The following is a 17,461-nucleotide window of genomic DNA, read 5'->3' on the forward strand; positions in this document are numbered from 1 at the left end:
TGTGCATGCATATCTGTGTAAGATTCTATGTATGTGGTAGTGTATATGCAAACACTCAAGCAGTCAAACACAAGCACAACATACAAACACACTCCTGCAATCTAACACAAATATTACATACAAACACACCCCTGCATTCAAACGCCAAAATTATATACAAACACACCACTTTACTCAAACATAAATGTACATCCACATTTAAAGATGAACATTACATTCAAACACACCCCTACAATCAAACGCAAACATTACACACAAACACACCACTGTATTAAAACACTAAAACTATGTACAAGCACCCCTTCAAACACCAACACTACACATTCAATTAGAGTGCCAGTATATGCCGCAGCGCTGTACAGGTATACAACCTAGAAATTTTGAAAGAAAAATATTGAAATATTAAGGGCGTCTAAAAAGTTTGGGAACCAAAGTTTGGGAACCACTGTCGTAGATTCCTTAATTATTGGTTAACCTGCCCACTAATGGGCCCTTTTTAACTTTCAGAATAGCAGCCAATCAGAATATAGGTTTGATTTAAAAGTTTTTTGCTAGTTTTGGATCTTTTTTTTTTCTCTATATTTGCCATTACACACTTTTGTAAAATAAAAAGTCATAAATATTACTGCAGTCCAATACAGAGAAGCTGCAATTAATGTTTCAGTGTACGTACAAACATATCTCTGTGCACTTTATTATATAAAATACGACTATATCCAGGTACTACTGGCTCATCAGAACATCTGGATGCTTTCAGTCACCTGACCATGCATGGCCATTGTCCTCTAGCTCACAGCTGCCGTTGCCTAGCAACAGTGGTAACAATCAGACCAAGTGGGGATATGATGTAAAATGATGATGTATCTGGGGTTCATTATCTGTTAGTCCAGAGTCGAGTAGACAGCGATTAACAGTTACTCCAGTCATATATTGGATCAATTTGGAAGATATCCAGTTCATAAAATGGAGACAAACCTAGATACATCTGAATCTGAGGAGTACGAGGATGACTTGCTGTAGGTTTATTTAAAATAGTTTGTTTTCTATATTAGTAATGACATAATCATTAAGTTAGAAGGTAAATCCCTAGGTAACTACTTCTATGGCCGTCCATATATATATATATATATATATATATATATAAATACAATTTAACAGGTTAGGATTTTTGGGTGATATTTTGTTTATCATTTCAATGTTCAATATTTAACTTATGACCCTGGACATTATAACCTCAACCATACTGGATACTACCAGAACTATAATAATGATGTTATTCCTAGTCTCTTAAATTATTTTTAAGATTAGGAATAAAAAAATTAGTTTAACAATTATCCAATGTTTAAAACAAACAGTGTACAAGGTCTATTCTGTAAAGTCTAGAATGTTTGCCTATTTTAGAAAAATGATTAAAATAATTTACAAAGTGTAGGGTGGGGATGAGGGGGGGGGGAATTTATGTTGGAAAATTGATTATGATAGTAATTAGCCATTTATTCAAAAATACACGACTATTTCCAACAATCGAAGCAGGAGCACGGAATGATTCAATACGTATACAATGTGTCTCCATGCACTATGTTATATAAAATAAATTTAATTATAAAAGTATCATTGGTCATCAGAACCGCTGGATGCTTGCAGCTAGCTGACCATAATTGTACATTGCACTCTACCTACAGCTACAGACCAAACAACCTAATACAAAGTGTGATTATGATACAAAATATCATGTATCTGGGTTTATTATCTGGTATATGAAGTGCTGAATAGTCAGTGATTAAAGGGACACTATAGTCACCTGAACAACTTTAGCTTAATGAAGCAGTTTTGGTGTATAGAACATGCCCCTGCCCCTGACTGCTCAATCCTCTGCCATTTAGGAGCTAAATCCCTTTGTTTATGAACCCTAGTCACACCTCCCTGCATGTGACTTGCAAAGCCTTCCATAAACACTTCCTGTAAAGAGAGCCCTATTTAGGCTTTCTTTATTGCAAGTTCTGTTTAATTAAGATTTTCTTATCCCCCGCTATGTTAATAGCTTGCTAGACCCTGCAAGAGCCTCCTGTATGTGATTAAAGTTCAATTTAGAGATTGAGATACAATTATTTAAGGTAAATTACATCTGTTTGAAAGTGAAACCAGTTTTTTTTTTTTTATGCAGGCTCTGTCAATCATAGCCAGGGGAGGTGTGGCTAGGGCTGCATAAACAGAAACAAAGTGATTTAACTCCTAAATGACAGTGAATTGAGCAGTGAAATTGCAGGGGAATGATCTATACACTAAAACTGCTTTATTTAGCTAAAGTAATTTAGGTGACTATAGTGTTCCTTTAAACGTTATTACAGTATTAACCAGATTTGAAAATAAATGTCCTCCATATGAAATGGAGGAAAACTCTGAATTATGTAAACCTGGGAAGCAACTAAATGATTTGCTGTACGTTTATAGAAAAATATTTAATTTTATATATTATTAATGTAATGATATTGTTAGAACTTAAATCCCCTTTTAACTAGACACGGTTAATTTAAAGAAACAAGTAAATGACTCTGCAGGTGTGCATCCAATTCTATAGATTAACAGGCGATAATTTGTAAGGTTGGTTTCTTTTCAATGACCACATCGGAGGACACGATTAGAGCTTTGTTTATTATGTTAAAACTAATTTTATTAACTGAAAGACTCCTCTCCAATCAGTTATATCAGTCTGGTGGAAGTTGTATGGTAAAGCTAGAAATAGATTGTAGTTAATTTTTTAGGTGACTAATTTTTAACACAGATGAGGTTAAACAGTCTATGTCTTTGATCCCATATTTTTTAAAAACAACTGGAAAATGTAATAAACATTTTCAACGACGCTGAATGGTAAGAAGGTGACAGGTCCACTATAAAATGTAAATATCAGGGAATTTTTCTGACAGACAACTTAAGGGACCGAGAGTTTATTGAAGTTAACAGACAAAACAAATTAAACTTCACAAATATCAGATGTACAAATGTAGACACTAAGCGCTAAGTACATGTTATTGCATTATTAACCTTCTCGTTAAATAGTCAAATAATCCTGATTTCGATGGTTTCATGTTGTGACTGAATTTTAGCAATGTGTTAAATTTAAACTATTTCCTTTTTTTCTCCTGTCAGTAAATTGGAGCAGGGTGACATCCTGTGCTCTAGCACTAACGATTACATAGTGCAGGAATTCTTGGGCAGCGGCTCCTTTGGAAACGTTGTGAAGGGTGTTATAAGAGCAACCAACGAAAATGTGGCAATCAAAATCTTGAAGGACCACCCACGTGTTGTTAAATATGCTAAGGCTGAGGTGGAAATCCTCTCCCAGCTAAACAAGGAAAACCCAGACAAATTTAACGTTGTTAAGCACTATGAGTATTTCCAACACAACGATAACATGTGCCTTGTGTTCGAGATGTTAGATATCAGCCTATACGACTTTATTAAGAAACGCAACAATAGGCCGCTTCCTGTGAGACACATACGCCCTATTGTGCAGCAGGTGGGCAATGCACTGGATAAACTACAGAGTCTACAGATAATTCATACCGACTTGAAGCCAGAGAATATCATGTTGGTAAACACGTCCAAGTACCCATTCAAGATCAAGGTCATAGACTTTGGTTGTGCCATCCATACATCCAAGGTTCGAGTTCCAAGCTACATACAAACAAGATACTATAGGTAAGGGACATTTATTAGTCATAATTCACATTTCAAATAAAGTATAGATATCCTTTGCATTTATGAAATGAGTATAAAGAATAATGTTAACTAGGTCTGGTTAATTATTTTGTTAACTTTTTTTTATTATCCAAAAAGAATAAAGTGCGCTGTACCTTTTAAAACACTTAATATGTGTAAAACCTAATATTCCATTATATATAGTATACCAATATTTTAAAGTGAATGTGCAATATCAAACTTGTGAAAATATAAATCCAAAGGAGGAGATACACACTTACAGATAATAGCTGTAGGACGCAGCAATGGCGCTGATTACCCTTCGGGGTGATATACAAAGCAAACACAAGAAAAAAAAACATAGGGTAGCATGCAATAAATATGCGCCACATAGCGCCTTTTTTTGCTTGTAATTATTATTTTTCTATTGAACTTTTTTTATTGAATATTAGGAGATATTAGTGATATTTATGGCATCTGATGGAGTGTAGCAGTCAGCTAGCTCTACACATGCACACAGGACTCTTAGGTGGACATTGATTTATCAGAATTTGCCCAAGTGACGTGGCTGCTTGTTACAAAGCTCTCCGAGGGAGAAGGGAAGTAGTCAAAATATTCCCCCATTTTTCTCCTTCAAAGCTTTGCATATCAAGCTGTCAGAAGACATGTCACTGGTATATTCTTGGTAGAAAAGATTACAAAATATAGCTTCATGGGATCTCTGCCGAAATTCTCATATGTGCACAGAGTGATATGAAGGGCTTTGAGAAGCTGTGTAAATCTGCGGAATATGATAGAATATCAATTACATTCCAAAGCACCATTTAGGCAGTATTCCTCTATTATTCTCATTTTATAAAAACTGATCACCATTAAAGTAATTGGAAATGACTGCAGACTGTCCATGGTCTCTCAATAAGCTAGGGGAAATGGGAGTTGGGTTTTGCTGAGCGCTCTGTTAGCTGATATGTACTTGTGCTGAGAGTTTTAGGAGTCGGGGGAAAACACTTCCACTGATAACTCTCAGGCAGCCAGATGAAACAGATTAAAGATTAAATTAATAGAAATAGTAACTATTTCAGTGATTTACATCTAATTTAAGTGATTTAAGCACTAACGGGTAAATTATTCATCTAACCTTCTGACTTCTCTCCTTTTAATAAAATTCAGGTCCCCAGAAATAATATTAGCATTACCGTTCTCGGAGGCTATCGACATGTGGTCTGTGGGGTGTATCATCGCAGAGCTTTTTACAGGATATCCATTGTATCCTGGATCATCTGAGTATGATCAGGTGAGTTCAAATTTTATAGATATCTATGTCTAATTATATATTAAGGTCTCAGTCAGGAATCCATAATCGGTTCACATAGAAAGGTATCACATAGCTGTTTTATTTGCTTATACAGACTGGAGTCAAAGTGCAAAGTTAAAATGGTCAATTTTGTTTAAACTGAGTGAGAAAGAATTGTAGTGAATCAAAGATAGAAATTTGAAAAATTTAGGCAAAAGTGCAAATTTTGAAGAGCTCTTCAACTCAACTGCTGTCATACCTTTTACCCTAAAGTTTGGGATACGGTTATTAACTCACCTCAATCCAGTGTTTAGTAAATGAATGCCTTACGGATGGAGGCAATTGTACACATTCTGATCAAAACAAAACCGTGGAATTTAACTCTATGTCTGTTCAACCATAATTTACTTTTTTCATATGAAGGGCACCTCAACTTATTATAAATCATTTTATTCAGGAGAAACAGAGCTCTTATTTCACATCAGATATTCATATATGAAACACATTTTTAAAGCATGCACGTTAGCATACTCACACCAATGTTTATTTGGTAGTTTAGGTAACTTTCTATAGAAACATATAGCTGTATAATTAATGTATTTATTAAATCCAAACATTTCTATTATAAGAAGTAATTGCACTCCAACTTTTAAATTTGATAATATTTGTATTTTAACTAGTTTTTAAACAAAATGAAGAATGGGTATCCCTGTGGCAAATAGAATTCTAAGCCTTTTAATAAAAATGTGTCCGGCATTAGAATGTGGAGACAAACAGATTAGTTTATATACTTAGAATCACTGTTTGTAACGTTAAGTAATTTATATATTATTTCACAATGCTAGTTTCCATTCATTTACTTAATTTTTCAAGTTATAACCACAGAAAATGTTAGTTGTTGATAAGTTGTGGAAATGCAGTAAATCAGACAGATTTGAAGCAGGTGATTGTGGGAAATGATTGATTACGGGTACGTTTACAGTTTTACTAGAAGCTGACGGTACTGGCATGAAAAATTGTGACCTCTTGTTTCCTCCCTGCAGATCCGCTACATCACTGAGACCCAGGGTTTGCCCCCTGATAACATGCTCAATTTGGGAGCAAAGACCGAGGATTACTTTAGAAACGACAGCGAATGTGAGGTTTTATCATGGAGTTTAAAGGTGCGTCCTTATATATCAACCATAGCCATGTTTATATAAAATAAAATGATATGTAACTCCTTCAGGATGTGGGGTTTAGCAAATCCTATGATATCATGACAGTCCCAGTAAATGACCTGCCATGAACTGGTTAAAGCAACATTTCGGGATTTGTATTTAATTTATTTTATTAAGTCAGATTATGTTTTACACACTAACATTCAGCTATTTGGAAGTTCCGATGTGATAAAATGTCAATAATAGTTCCTCCTTAAAGTGTTTTACCTAGTTCCCCCTTTCTCAGTCAGCTTTGCAGCCATTTCATAAATAAAATTTCACAACCACACGGTAAATAAAAAAAACTAAACTGTTTAGACTCAGGGAAAGCTGCTGGGTCAGGTAATGGTAAGACGTGTTTATCGGTTCCATTCTAACATTAGCAGGAAACTAACTGACACACTGTAGAATGTTATACTGAGTGATGTTCTCATTCCAGAACCTAATGGACAATCTTGTTTTTCCTCTTCTCTAGAGTGAAAACCACTACGAATATGAGACTGGTATTAGTCCAGTGGAAACAAGGAGATATGTCTTCAGCTCTCTTGATGATATAAGGAAGGTACTGTATTCCTGGGGCACTCACATTAATCCAAAATCTTATGGCATCTTTCTCTCACCTCTTTGGCTCAGCAGAAAAAAAAAATACTTAAAGGAAAACGATAGGGTCAGGAACACAAACATTTATTCCTTACCCTATAGTGTTACAACCACCACCCAGCCCCCCTGGGCCCCTCTTGCCTCCCTAAATATAGTACATTCTTACTTGTATTCAAGTCTGAAGCTGCTGGTTTTGCCCCTGTTTGTCTTTGCAGATCGGGGGCAGAGCCAGCACAAGTAAAACACAGACCTGGCCAATCAGCATCTCCTAATAGAGATTAATTGAATCAATGCATCTCTATGAGAAAAGTTCAGTGTCTGTATGCAGAGGGAGGAGAGACTGAATGTTGTGATGCTTACTTTGCAGCACTCAACCAGGAAGCACCTCTGGCAGCCATCTGAGGAGTGGCCAGCGAAGTTATCACTAGGCTGTAATGTAAACACTGCATTTTCTCTGAAAAGACAATGTTTACAACAAAAAGCCTGAAGGGAATGATTCAACTCACCAAAACAAATACAATATTCTGGTGTTGTTCTGGTGACTATAGTGTCCCTTTAAAAATTGTCTAGTTGGTCAAGCACAGAAGAGGTGGTGGAGCAATCTCTTTGTGCTGAACTTTGGATGTGAGGAGCAACAGCTTGGGGGCAAAGAAATTGTATGTGCATTGTTCGTACGGCAAGACCTTAAACATTTTGCCCCTCTACATAAACACTTTTCTTCATTTTGTTGTAACGTATGTGTTACATTTTCCATTTGTAATATGTGTTTTTTTACATGCAGCATTTTAAAATATATATATATTATTAAAGTATAAAACAGGAACCTATTTCTTGATTTTCGCACCCCTGCCTTATCTTCAGTTACCGATCTTGTTACAAGAATCTGACGATCTGCCTAGAACCCCTACTAGTGTCATCAGTAACATTGTGGCCATTTAGTCCAGATCCTACCAAACCAAGTTGTGAGGTTGGTAGGGAATACTGAAAAGCAGCCAAATCACCTACTGAAGTTACTGAATAATGTTGGCCCTATGCCACTAAAAAAAATTATTGCTTTGTATATTTTTTCATGAATACTAACCTCACTAAAACAAATAATCTTCTTATTGACTGTTTCTTTCTCTTCAGGTAATTTTACCATTAAAGTTGGTGAGCAGTGACACGCTGGTGGAGATGGGAGACGTATGGCAGTTTATTGATCTGCTGAAGGAAATGCTTACGATGGACCCAGACAAGAGAATAACTCCGATAGGCCTTCTCAGCCATCCCTTCATAACCATGGCACATCTCCAGCACTTTGCACGGAGTTCATAGTACGTGATCTTCCTTGTGCACTTGGAAGGTTGCTTGGAAATGTTGGGAAAATTGATATCAATGTGGGAGTAGGAGGATCAATCATATTCAGAAATAATATAGGAAGCTTAATATATCTACTAGAATATGTAGAATTATATAAATTGTATGAGTAACCTCCAGCACTCTAGCTTTTTGCTGCCTCTTGTGATGGTTCATAATATAACGGAACCCTTTAGGCATACTGTTCTGGCGCCCCCTCTGTTACAAGAAGTCAAACAGCTCACCACCTACTCTGCAGCCATGAGAGGTGAACGCTTAGCTCAGAGAAAGAGAGCTTCCTGCTCTGTGAAGGGTGTAGTGGAGGCAGCGAGCAGTGAAGTCAAACTGTCCGAAAAAGGTTTGATCACTTACATTGAAGGGTGTCAGGGCAATCCAAGCACCATAACCACTGCAGTGCACTGATCGGTTAGGGTGCCTGGAGTTTTCCCATTACAAATATTGTAAGAGTATTTTTTAACTTTAACAGCAGCTAAAATTATGTTTACTTCAGGTCTGGGAAGGAATGTTGTATTCAACGAGTCGTCATTTGTGTTTTCTTGCTCATATAATTCCCTGTTTATTCAATTATTTTATTACTTTTTTGTCTATTACTTATCATTTGTTTTCATTTTTCCATAACTTTTTACTCGTTAATTTCTTCACAATGTTTATCACTTCCTTGTTTTCAGTGACATTCTTCCTTTTTATATAATTTAATCTCACTGTCTTTGTCTCTCTTTTCCCAGCGTAAATCATTGCTCCCAGGCCATGGAGATAAACAAAGAACAGGTGAGTATAGTGATAGTCCTCATTATGATCCCATTAAAAACCGGAGGGGAACTGTTAGGGGTGTCCAGTAGACAGCAATGTGCAGCTGAAGATGTAATGGTTTCTCCAGCTTGTGGGATGGGGATCATTATTCATAACTCTAATTATAACGTGAACACAGACATAGAACAGGTAAAGGGATGATATTCTATTTTTACCAAATAAACTCTTAGTATTTATAAGAAAAATGTCAATTTAATTTGTGTTAACGCAGAGCAGCACATTTCGGGATTTATTTTCTCTCTTTATTTTCTATGCTATCATACAACAGGAGGTGTGTCCCGAGTCAGAGTCATCGAATGAAGAGGAAAAAGAGAAGGATTACAACGAGAGACTTCTGGAACTTGTGAGTGCCTCCATGGGTGTAACTGGGTGCAAGAATCAAAGAATCTCAGTCCCCCCTAAGCAATGCATCTGAGTGAGATGATGGGATGAGTCTGACTGTGTGTTTAATTGGATGATTGTATGTAACCTTAAAGGGATACTCTGGGTACCATTACATCTTCATCAATTGAAGTTGTTATGGTGCCAGGAAGTCCTATGTGCCTTCCTATCATAAAGGTTTAACCCTTTATGACAGCAATGTGCAGCTGAAGATGTAATGGTTTCTCCAGCTTGTAGGATGGGGATCATTATTCATAACTCTAATTATAACGTGAACACAGACATAGAACAGGTAAAGGGATGATATTCTATTTTTACTAAATAAACTCTTAGTATTTACAAGAAAAATGTCAATTTAATTTGTGTTAACGCAGAGCAGCACATTTCGGGATTTATTTTCTCACTTTATTTCTATGCTATCATACAACAGGAGATGTGGCCTGATCCTCCAGAAATGGAGACAGAGTCATCGAATGAACAGGAAAAAGAGAAGGATTACAACGGGAGACTTCTGGAACTTGTGAGTGCTTCCATGAGTGTAACTGGGTGCAAGAATCAAAGAATCTCAGTCCCCCCTAAGCAATGCATCTGAGTGAGATGATGGGATGAGTCTGACTGTGTGTTTAATTGGATGATTGTATGTAACCTTAAAGGGATACTCTGGGTACCATAACAACTTCATCAATTGAAGTTGTTATGGTGCCAGGAAGTCCTGTGTGCCTTCCTATCATAAAGGTTTAACCCTTTATGACAGCAATGTGCAGCTGAAGATGTAATGGTTTCTCCAGCTTGTGGGATGGGGATCATTATTCATAACTCTAATTATAACGTGAACACAGACATAGAACAGGTAAAGGGATGATATTCTATTTTTACTAAATAAACTCTTAGTATTTATAAGAAAAATGTCAATTTAATTTGTGTTAACGCAGAGCAGCACATTTCAGGATTTATTTTCTCTCTTTATTTTCTATGCTATCATACAACAATAGGTGTGTTTCGAGTCTCCAGAAATGGAGTCAGAGTCATCGAATGAAGAGGAAAAAGAGAAGGATTACAACGGGAGACTTCTGGAACTTGTGAGTGCTTCCATGGGTGTAACTGGGTGCAAGAATCAAAGAATCTCAGTCCCCCCTAAGCAATGCATCTGAGTGAGATGATGGGATGAGTCTGACTGTGTGTTTAATTGGATGATTGTATGTAACCTTAAAGGGATACTCTGGGTACCATAACAACTTCATCAATTGAAGTTGTTATGGTGCCAGGAAGTCCTATGTGCCTTCCTATCATAAAGCGTTAAACCGTCTATGAAGGGTTTAACCCTGTCTGCTCTGCAGACAGGGTTAAACCCTTCATAGACGGTTTAACCCTTTATGACAGCAATGTGCAGCTGAAGATGTAATGGTTTCTCCAGCTTGTGGGATGGGGATCATTATTCATAACTCTAATTATAACGTGAACACAGACATAGAACAGGTAAAGGGATGATATTCTATTTTTACTAAATAAACTCTTAGTATTTATAAGAAAAATGTCAATTTAATTTGTGTTAACGCAGAGCAGCACATTTCAGGATTTATTTTCTCTCTTTATTTTCTATGCTATCATACAACAATAGGTGTGTTTCGAGTCTCCAGAAATGGAGTCAGAGTCATCGAATGAAGAGGAAAAAGAGAAGGATTACAACGGGAGACTTCTGGAACTTGTGAGTGCTTCCATGGGTGTAACTGGGTGCAAGAATCAAAGAATCTCAGTCCCCCCTAAGCAATGCATCTGAGTGAGATGATGGGATGAGTCTGACTGTGTGTTTAATTGGATGATTGTATGTAACCTTAAAGGGATACTCTGGGTACCATAACAACTTCATCAATTGAAGTTGTTATGGTGCCAGGAAGTCCTATGTGCCTTCCTATCATAAAGCGTTAAACCGTCTATGAAGGGTTTAACCCTGTCTGCTCTGCAGACAGGGTTAAACCCTTCATAGACGGTTTAACCCTTTATGACAGCAATGTGCAGCTGAAGATGTAATGGTTTCTCCAGCTTGTGGGATGGGGATCATTATTCATAACTCTAATTATAACGTGAACACAGACATAGAACAGGTAAAGGGATGATATTCTCTTTTTACTAAATAAACTCTTAGTATTTATAAGAAAAATGTCAATTTAATTTGTGTTAACGCAGAGCAGCACATTTCGGGATTTATTTTCTCACTTTATTTCTATGCTATCATACAACAGGAGGTGTGGCCTGATCCTCCAGAAATGGAGACAGAGTCATCGAATGAAGAGGAAAAAGAGAAGGATTACAACGGGAGACTTCTGGAACTTGTGAGTGCTTCCATGAGTGTAACTGGGTGCAAGAATCAAAGAATCTCAGTCCCCCCTAAGCAATGCATCTGAGTAAGATGATGGGATGAGTCTGACTGTGTGTTTAATTGGATGATTGTATGTAACCTTAAAGGGATACTCTGGGTACCATAACAACTTAATCAATTGAAGTTGTTATGGTGCCAGGAAGTCCTATGTGCCTTCCTATCATAAAGGTTTAACCCTTTATGACAGCAATGTGCAGCTGAAGATGTAATGGTTTCTCCAGCTTGTGGGATGGGGATCATTATTCATAACTCTAATTATAACGTGAACACAGACATAGAACAGGTAAAGGGATGATATTCTATTTTTACTAAATAAACTCTTAGTATTTATAAGAAAAATGTCAATTTAATTTGTGTTAACGCAGAGCAGCACATTTCGGGATTTATTTTCTCTCTTTATTTTCTATGCTATCATACAACAATAGGTGTGTTTTGAGTCTCCAGAAATGGAGACAGAGTCATCGAATGAAGAGGAAAAAGAGAAGGATTACAACGGGAGACTTCTGGAACTTGTGAGTGCTTCCATGGGTGTAACTGGGTGCAAGAATCAAAGAATCTCAGTCCCCCCTAAGTAATGCATCTGAGTGAGATGATGGGATGAGTCTGACTGTATGTTTAAAGGAGCACTCTAGTGCCAGGAAAGCATACTCGTTTTCCTGGCACTAGAGTCCCCTGAGGGTGCCCCCACCCTCAGGGACCCCCTCCTGCCCGGCTCTGGAAAGAGGAAAAGGGGTAAAACTTACCTTTTTCCAGCGCTGGGCGGGGAGCTCTCCTCCTCCTCTCCGCCTCCGTTCCTCCCCGTCGGCTGAATGCGCACGCGCGGCAAGAGCTGCGCGCGCATTCAGCCGGTCACATAGGAAAGCATTCATAATGCTTTCCTATGGACGCTTGCGTGCTCTCACTGTGATTTTCACAGTGAGAATCACGCAAGCGCCTCTAGCGGCTGTCAGTGAGACAGCCACTAGAGGAAATAGGGGAAGGCTTAACTAATTGATAAACATAGCAGTTTCTCTGAAACTGCTATGTTTATAAAACAATTAGTTAACCCTAGCTGGACCTGGCACCCAAACCACTTCATTAAGCTGAAGTGGTCTGGGTGCCTAGAGTGGTCCTTTAATTGGATGATTATATGTAACCTTAAAGGGATACTCTGGGTACCATAACAACTTCATCAATTGAAGTTGTTATGGTGCCAGGAAGTCCTATGTGCCTTCCTATCATAAAGCGTTAAACCGTCTATGAAGGGTTTAACCCTGTCTGCTCTGCAGACAGGGTTAAACCCTTCATAGACGGTTTAACCCTTTATGACAGCAATGTGCAGCTGAAGATGTAATGGTTTCTCCAGCTTGTGGGATGGGGATCATTATTCATAACTCTAATTATAACGTGAACACAGACATAGAACAGGTAAAGGGATGATATTCTATTTTTACTAAATAAACTCTTAGTATTTATAAGAAAAATGTCAATTTAATTTGTGTTAACGCAGAGCAGCACATTTCGGGATTTATTTTCTCTCTTTATTTTCTATGCTATCATACAACAGGAGGTGTGTCCCGAGTCTCCAGAAATGGAGACAGAGTCATCGAATGAAGAGGACAAGAAGGAACAGCTGATAGAAGAAGATTCTGGGAAGAAAGAAAAGGAAAAAAAGAATGATCGCAGCGAGAGACATCTGGAACTTGTGAGTACTTCCATGGGTGTAACTGGGTGCAAGAATCAAAGAATCTCAGTCCCCCCTAAGCAATGCATCTGAGTGAGATGATGGGATGAGTCTGACTGTGTGTTTAATTGGATGATTGTATGTAACCTTAAAGGGATACTCTGGGTACCATAACAACTTCATCAATTGAAGTTGTTATGGTGCCAGGAAGTCCTATGTGCCTTCCTATCATAAAGGGTTAAACCGTCTATGAAGGGTTTAACCCTGTCTGCTCTGCACAGTGCCTTCAACCGATTCTGCATTAAATCCAGAGGCCTCGGACTTGGTACCACTGACTTGTTCCCTTTTCATAAAACTGAGTGCAAAATGAACATTTTATGAATGGGTTGTGTTTATAATCAGTGTGCTGTGAATTCAGGTTTGTATCAGTGTGAGGTTCCCATAAATGTCAATGTAGGGTATATCTGGAAAGATATGTCAATGTTTATATGGAAAAAACTTGCTATTTAAAAGCAAGGTGTGTTTGTGTGTCGGGTTTGTGTGCAAGTGAATATGTGTGTATTTGTGTGTTGCTTTTTTTTTTCCATTTTCTTTCTTGATCGGAGGAATTCCAGGGCCCAGTCGCAATTATTTGTGCTGTTTTTATTTTGTATCTCTGTGTATAAAATATAATTCATAGTGTCATACATATTACTATGAAAGTTGATACATGACATTGTCCAAGGGATACATTAACGGATAAATTCTGATTCTGTTTTTCTTTTGATTTGTAGCATACAAATTCTATCGCACTTGCAAAGCAAATAGCTAGCCAAACTGAGGCTGAGCCCCTGGGAGCATGTGAGAGTTCCCCATCAGCACAGATCGAGATCCAAGACCAGGTAAGGATGTACGCAATATGGCAGATTAGTCCTTAAGGTTTTGGGGCACTAGATATTGACTGGAGGTAGAGACTTTACCTCTCCGAACTTTGTTATACACAGAAAAAAAAAAGATGACAATACTCTCTACATTACAGAAAGGAAGATCTTAGATCTATATTTATTGCTATGGTTCTAGGGATAATTTATTTATTTAGAACACATTGCTTATTCTGCTTACAGTTTGATAATTATAGTACTGAGTGTGTGTGATTTATCACCTTCCCATGTGTGTCACTGTGATACACTATACACCAGTGGGAGGCAAACTTTGGCAGTCCAGATGTTCTGAACTACATCTCCCCTGATGCTTTGCCAGAATTATGGCTGTCAGAGCATTTTGGGAGATGGTTGTGTAACCCTGCTATACTCACTCTAACCTTGTGGCACGTAGCACAGCATAGCGCATTGTGTTGACTTGTTATATCCTGTGTGCTTTCTATTTTATTCCACTCTTTACAGAGAAATCGATATATATATATATATACATATATATATATACACACATATACACACACACACATACATACAACATACATATACACACACACACACACATATACATACACACATACATACACACACACACCTAATGGATCAAAGTTAATGAATAGCAATGCCCAATTGACGCCTTCAATGAATGCATTCTGATGGTTTTCTTTTCCTTTCGTGGCTAGCATGCTCAAGAAGGACCTTTACTGGAAGAGTCAAGCGAAGCAGAAGAGAGCTGTGAAGTAGTTGCGGAGGATATGGAACCTGACACCCAGGAAAGACCACCTCAGTGCGGGAAGGATACATCGGATGAAAACAAAATCGAAATCCTGAGTGAGTTTGATGAAGGCGACAAAGTAGAGGAGGAGAAAAAAAAGAAAAAGAGGGGATCCCGCGTGAGACGGTTGCTACGAGCCTTGTGCTGCTGCTTCCACAGAAAACCAAAGAAATTGAAGGTGAACACACCTGAGACCTCAGATGTCATCATATATCAAGTCCATGGACTTTGCAATTCGAGCAGAGAAAGCAGCACAGAGAGCGAAGCCGCAGCTTCCGCCCACTCCTCCCTGCCATCAGAGCGCAGTGCAGGTATGCTGCGGAAATGGAAATGTGTCAACGACCTGTCTCAAATAGGAATGTGAAAACAAAAAACCTCTTCATAAACATCAATAAAATATCAAGGCATTCCATCAATAAGAATCAAGAATGTGGAAAACCTTCCCGCTGCCTGTATGGATGAAAGCAACATGTAACATGCACGGCACCTCAAAATGCACAACACATTGGGAATCCAACTGAAAATTGATAATGAGGTGGCCACAAGACTGGGATAATATTTACCCTACAAGTTCTGACCTCAACTCAGCACCTTTTTTTTTCCGCATTTTCTGGGACTTTTCTCTTTAGGGGGGTGATGAGGAGAGGGGGCGTGATTGTGAGAGGGAGGGGGGTGATGAGGAGAGGGGTGGTGATTGTGAGAGGGGGGGTGATTGTCAGAGGGAGGGGGTGATGAGGAGGGGGGGGGTGATTGTGAAAGGGAGGGGGGCGATGAGGAGAGGGGGTGATTGTCAGAGGGAGGGGGGTGATGAGGAGAGTGGGGGTGATTGTGAGGGGGGTGATTGTAAGAGGGAGGGGTGATGAGAAGAGGGGGGGTGATTGTGAGAGGGAGGGGGTGATGAGGAGAGGGGGTGATTGTGAGAGGGGGGTGATTGTGAGAAGGGGGTGATTGTGGGAGGGGGGTGATGAGGAGAGGGGGCGTGATTGTGAGAGGGAGGGGGTGATGAGGAGAGGGGTGGTGATTGTGAGAGGGGGGGTGATTGTCAGAGGGAGGGGGGTGATGAGGAGGGGGGGGTGATTGTGAAAGGGAGGGGGGCGATGAGGAGAGGGGGGTGATTGTGAGAGGGAGGGGGGTGATGAGGAGAGGGGGGGTGATTGTAAGAGGGAGGGGGTGATTGTTAGAGGGAGGGGGGTGATGAGGAGAGGGGGGTGATTGTAAGAGGGAGGGGGTGATTGTGAGAGGGAGGGTGGTGATGAGGAGAGGGGGGGTGATTGTGAGAGGGGGGTGATTGTCAGAGGGAGGGGGTGATGAGGAGACGGGGGGTGATTGTGAGAGGGAGGGGGGCGATGAGGTCAGGGGGTGATTGTGAGAGGGGGGGTGATTGTGAGAGGGAGGGGGTGATAAGAAGAGGGGGGTGTAGCGTTACTCACCTTTCCCAGGGGCCGGCCGCGGTCCTCTCTTCAAGCCACGCGCGGTCCTGTGGCTGCACAAGCCGCGTGCGGCTCATCCGACGCTTCGGACAGGAAGGCGGGCAGTGACCGCGAGATGCAGTCACATGTCCCGCCTGAATCTAAGAGCGCCCCGCGAGTCTCGGGCGCGCTCTTAAAGAGACAGTGGGAGCCTAAATTGCCAAAAGGCTCCCATTGGCCCCTGTCATCCCACACACCCCATACACTTACCTTTTGGGGGTGTGGAAGTGACAGGAGCCAATCACATTAGTTTTGAACCTATTTATACTTACCCTTTTCCCTTAGTTCCTTGCCCTATCGTGGTTTCTGCTACAGTTCCCTTTAGCGCTTGTTGTGTTCAGTTGTGTTCCTCCGTATTTGACCTTGGCTTTGTATTCTGACTTCGTTTTCGCTTTATCCTTGTCTGTTCTGTTTGCCGGCTTGCTGATTCCTGTGTACCAGACCCCGGCTAGTTCTCGTTTACGCTGTCTCTTTGTGCCCTTGACCTCGGATCGTTCCTGACTCTGTACTTCTCCTATATACGTCGAGTCCGGCCACTTTAAGGTCCGGTAGACGTATCTCTCCTCTGTGCTGTCTTCTGTTTAGCTGGATCCTGCGTGTAGGGGTATATTCTCGTTACATTACGATAGGGCCATGGACCCCGCAGATTTAGCTCAACAGATGGCGTCCCATGAGGCTAGATTTGTAGAGCAGGATCACCGTATGGATCAGATAGCTCAGGCTCTCCAGACGCTCTTAGCTAGAACCATTCCAGCAACCACACCTAACCCTCCTACACCCCTGCTTCCTGAAGTATCTACTTTGCCTAATACTTCGGCCCATTTAACGCCTCCTCCTAGGTATGGAGGGGATTCTAAGACATGCAGAGGGTTCATTAACCAAATAGAGTTTCACTTTGAGATGTATCCACGTTCATTTCCCACA

General features: G+C 39.7%; 1 protein-coding gene across 1 annotated transcript; it reads left to right on the plus strand.

The window, feature by feature from the left end:
* The first annotated feature begins 963 nt into the window (after window positions 1-963).
* Window positions 964-15,432, plus strand: LOC134571301 (uncharacterized). The gene is made up of 19 exons (XM_063429477.1): window positions 964-1,016; window positions 3,148-3,699; window positions 4,870-4,993; window positions 6,037-6,156; window positions 6,668-6,754; window positions 7,921-8,105; window positions 8,874-9,087; window positions 9,227-9,301; window positions 9,536-9,631; window positions 9,770-9,859; window positions 10,094-10,189; window positions 10,332-10,418; window positions 10,958-11,044; window positions 11,580-11,669; window positions 11,904-11,999; window positions 12,142-12,228; window positions 13,263-13,400; window positions 14,153-14,260; window positions 14,977-15,432. The coding sequence occupies exons 1-19, from the start codon at window positions 964-966 to the stop codon at window positions 15,430-15,432; spliced, it is 2,841 nt and encodes a 946-aa protein (XP_063285547.1).
* Window positions 15,433-17,461: the final 2,029 nt, after the last annotated feature.

This window comes from Pelobates fuscus, chromosome 8, assembly GCF_036172605.1.
Source record: "Pelobates fuscus isolate aPelFus1 chromosome 8, aPelFus1.pri, whole genome shotgun sequence".
Taxonomy (NCBI): Eukaryota; Metazoa; Chordata; class Amphibia; order Anura; family Pelobatidae; genus Pelobates; species Pelobates fuscus.

Coding starts and splice junctions, on each gene's coding strand:
- LOC134571301 (XM_063429477.1), top strand. CDS start 964: ATGGAGACAAACCTAGATACATCTGAATCTGAGGAGTACGAGGATGAC. Junction 1,017..3,147: donor GAGTACGAGGATGACTTGCT/GTAGGTTTATTT, acceptor TTCTCCTGTCAG/TAAATTGGAGCAGGGTGACA. Junction 8,106..8,873: donor CACTTTGCACGGAGTTCATA/GTACGTGATCTT, acceptor CTCTTTTCCCAG/CGTAAATCATTGCTCCCAGG.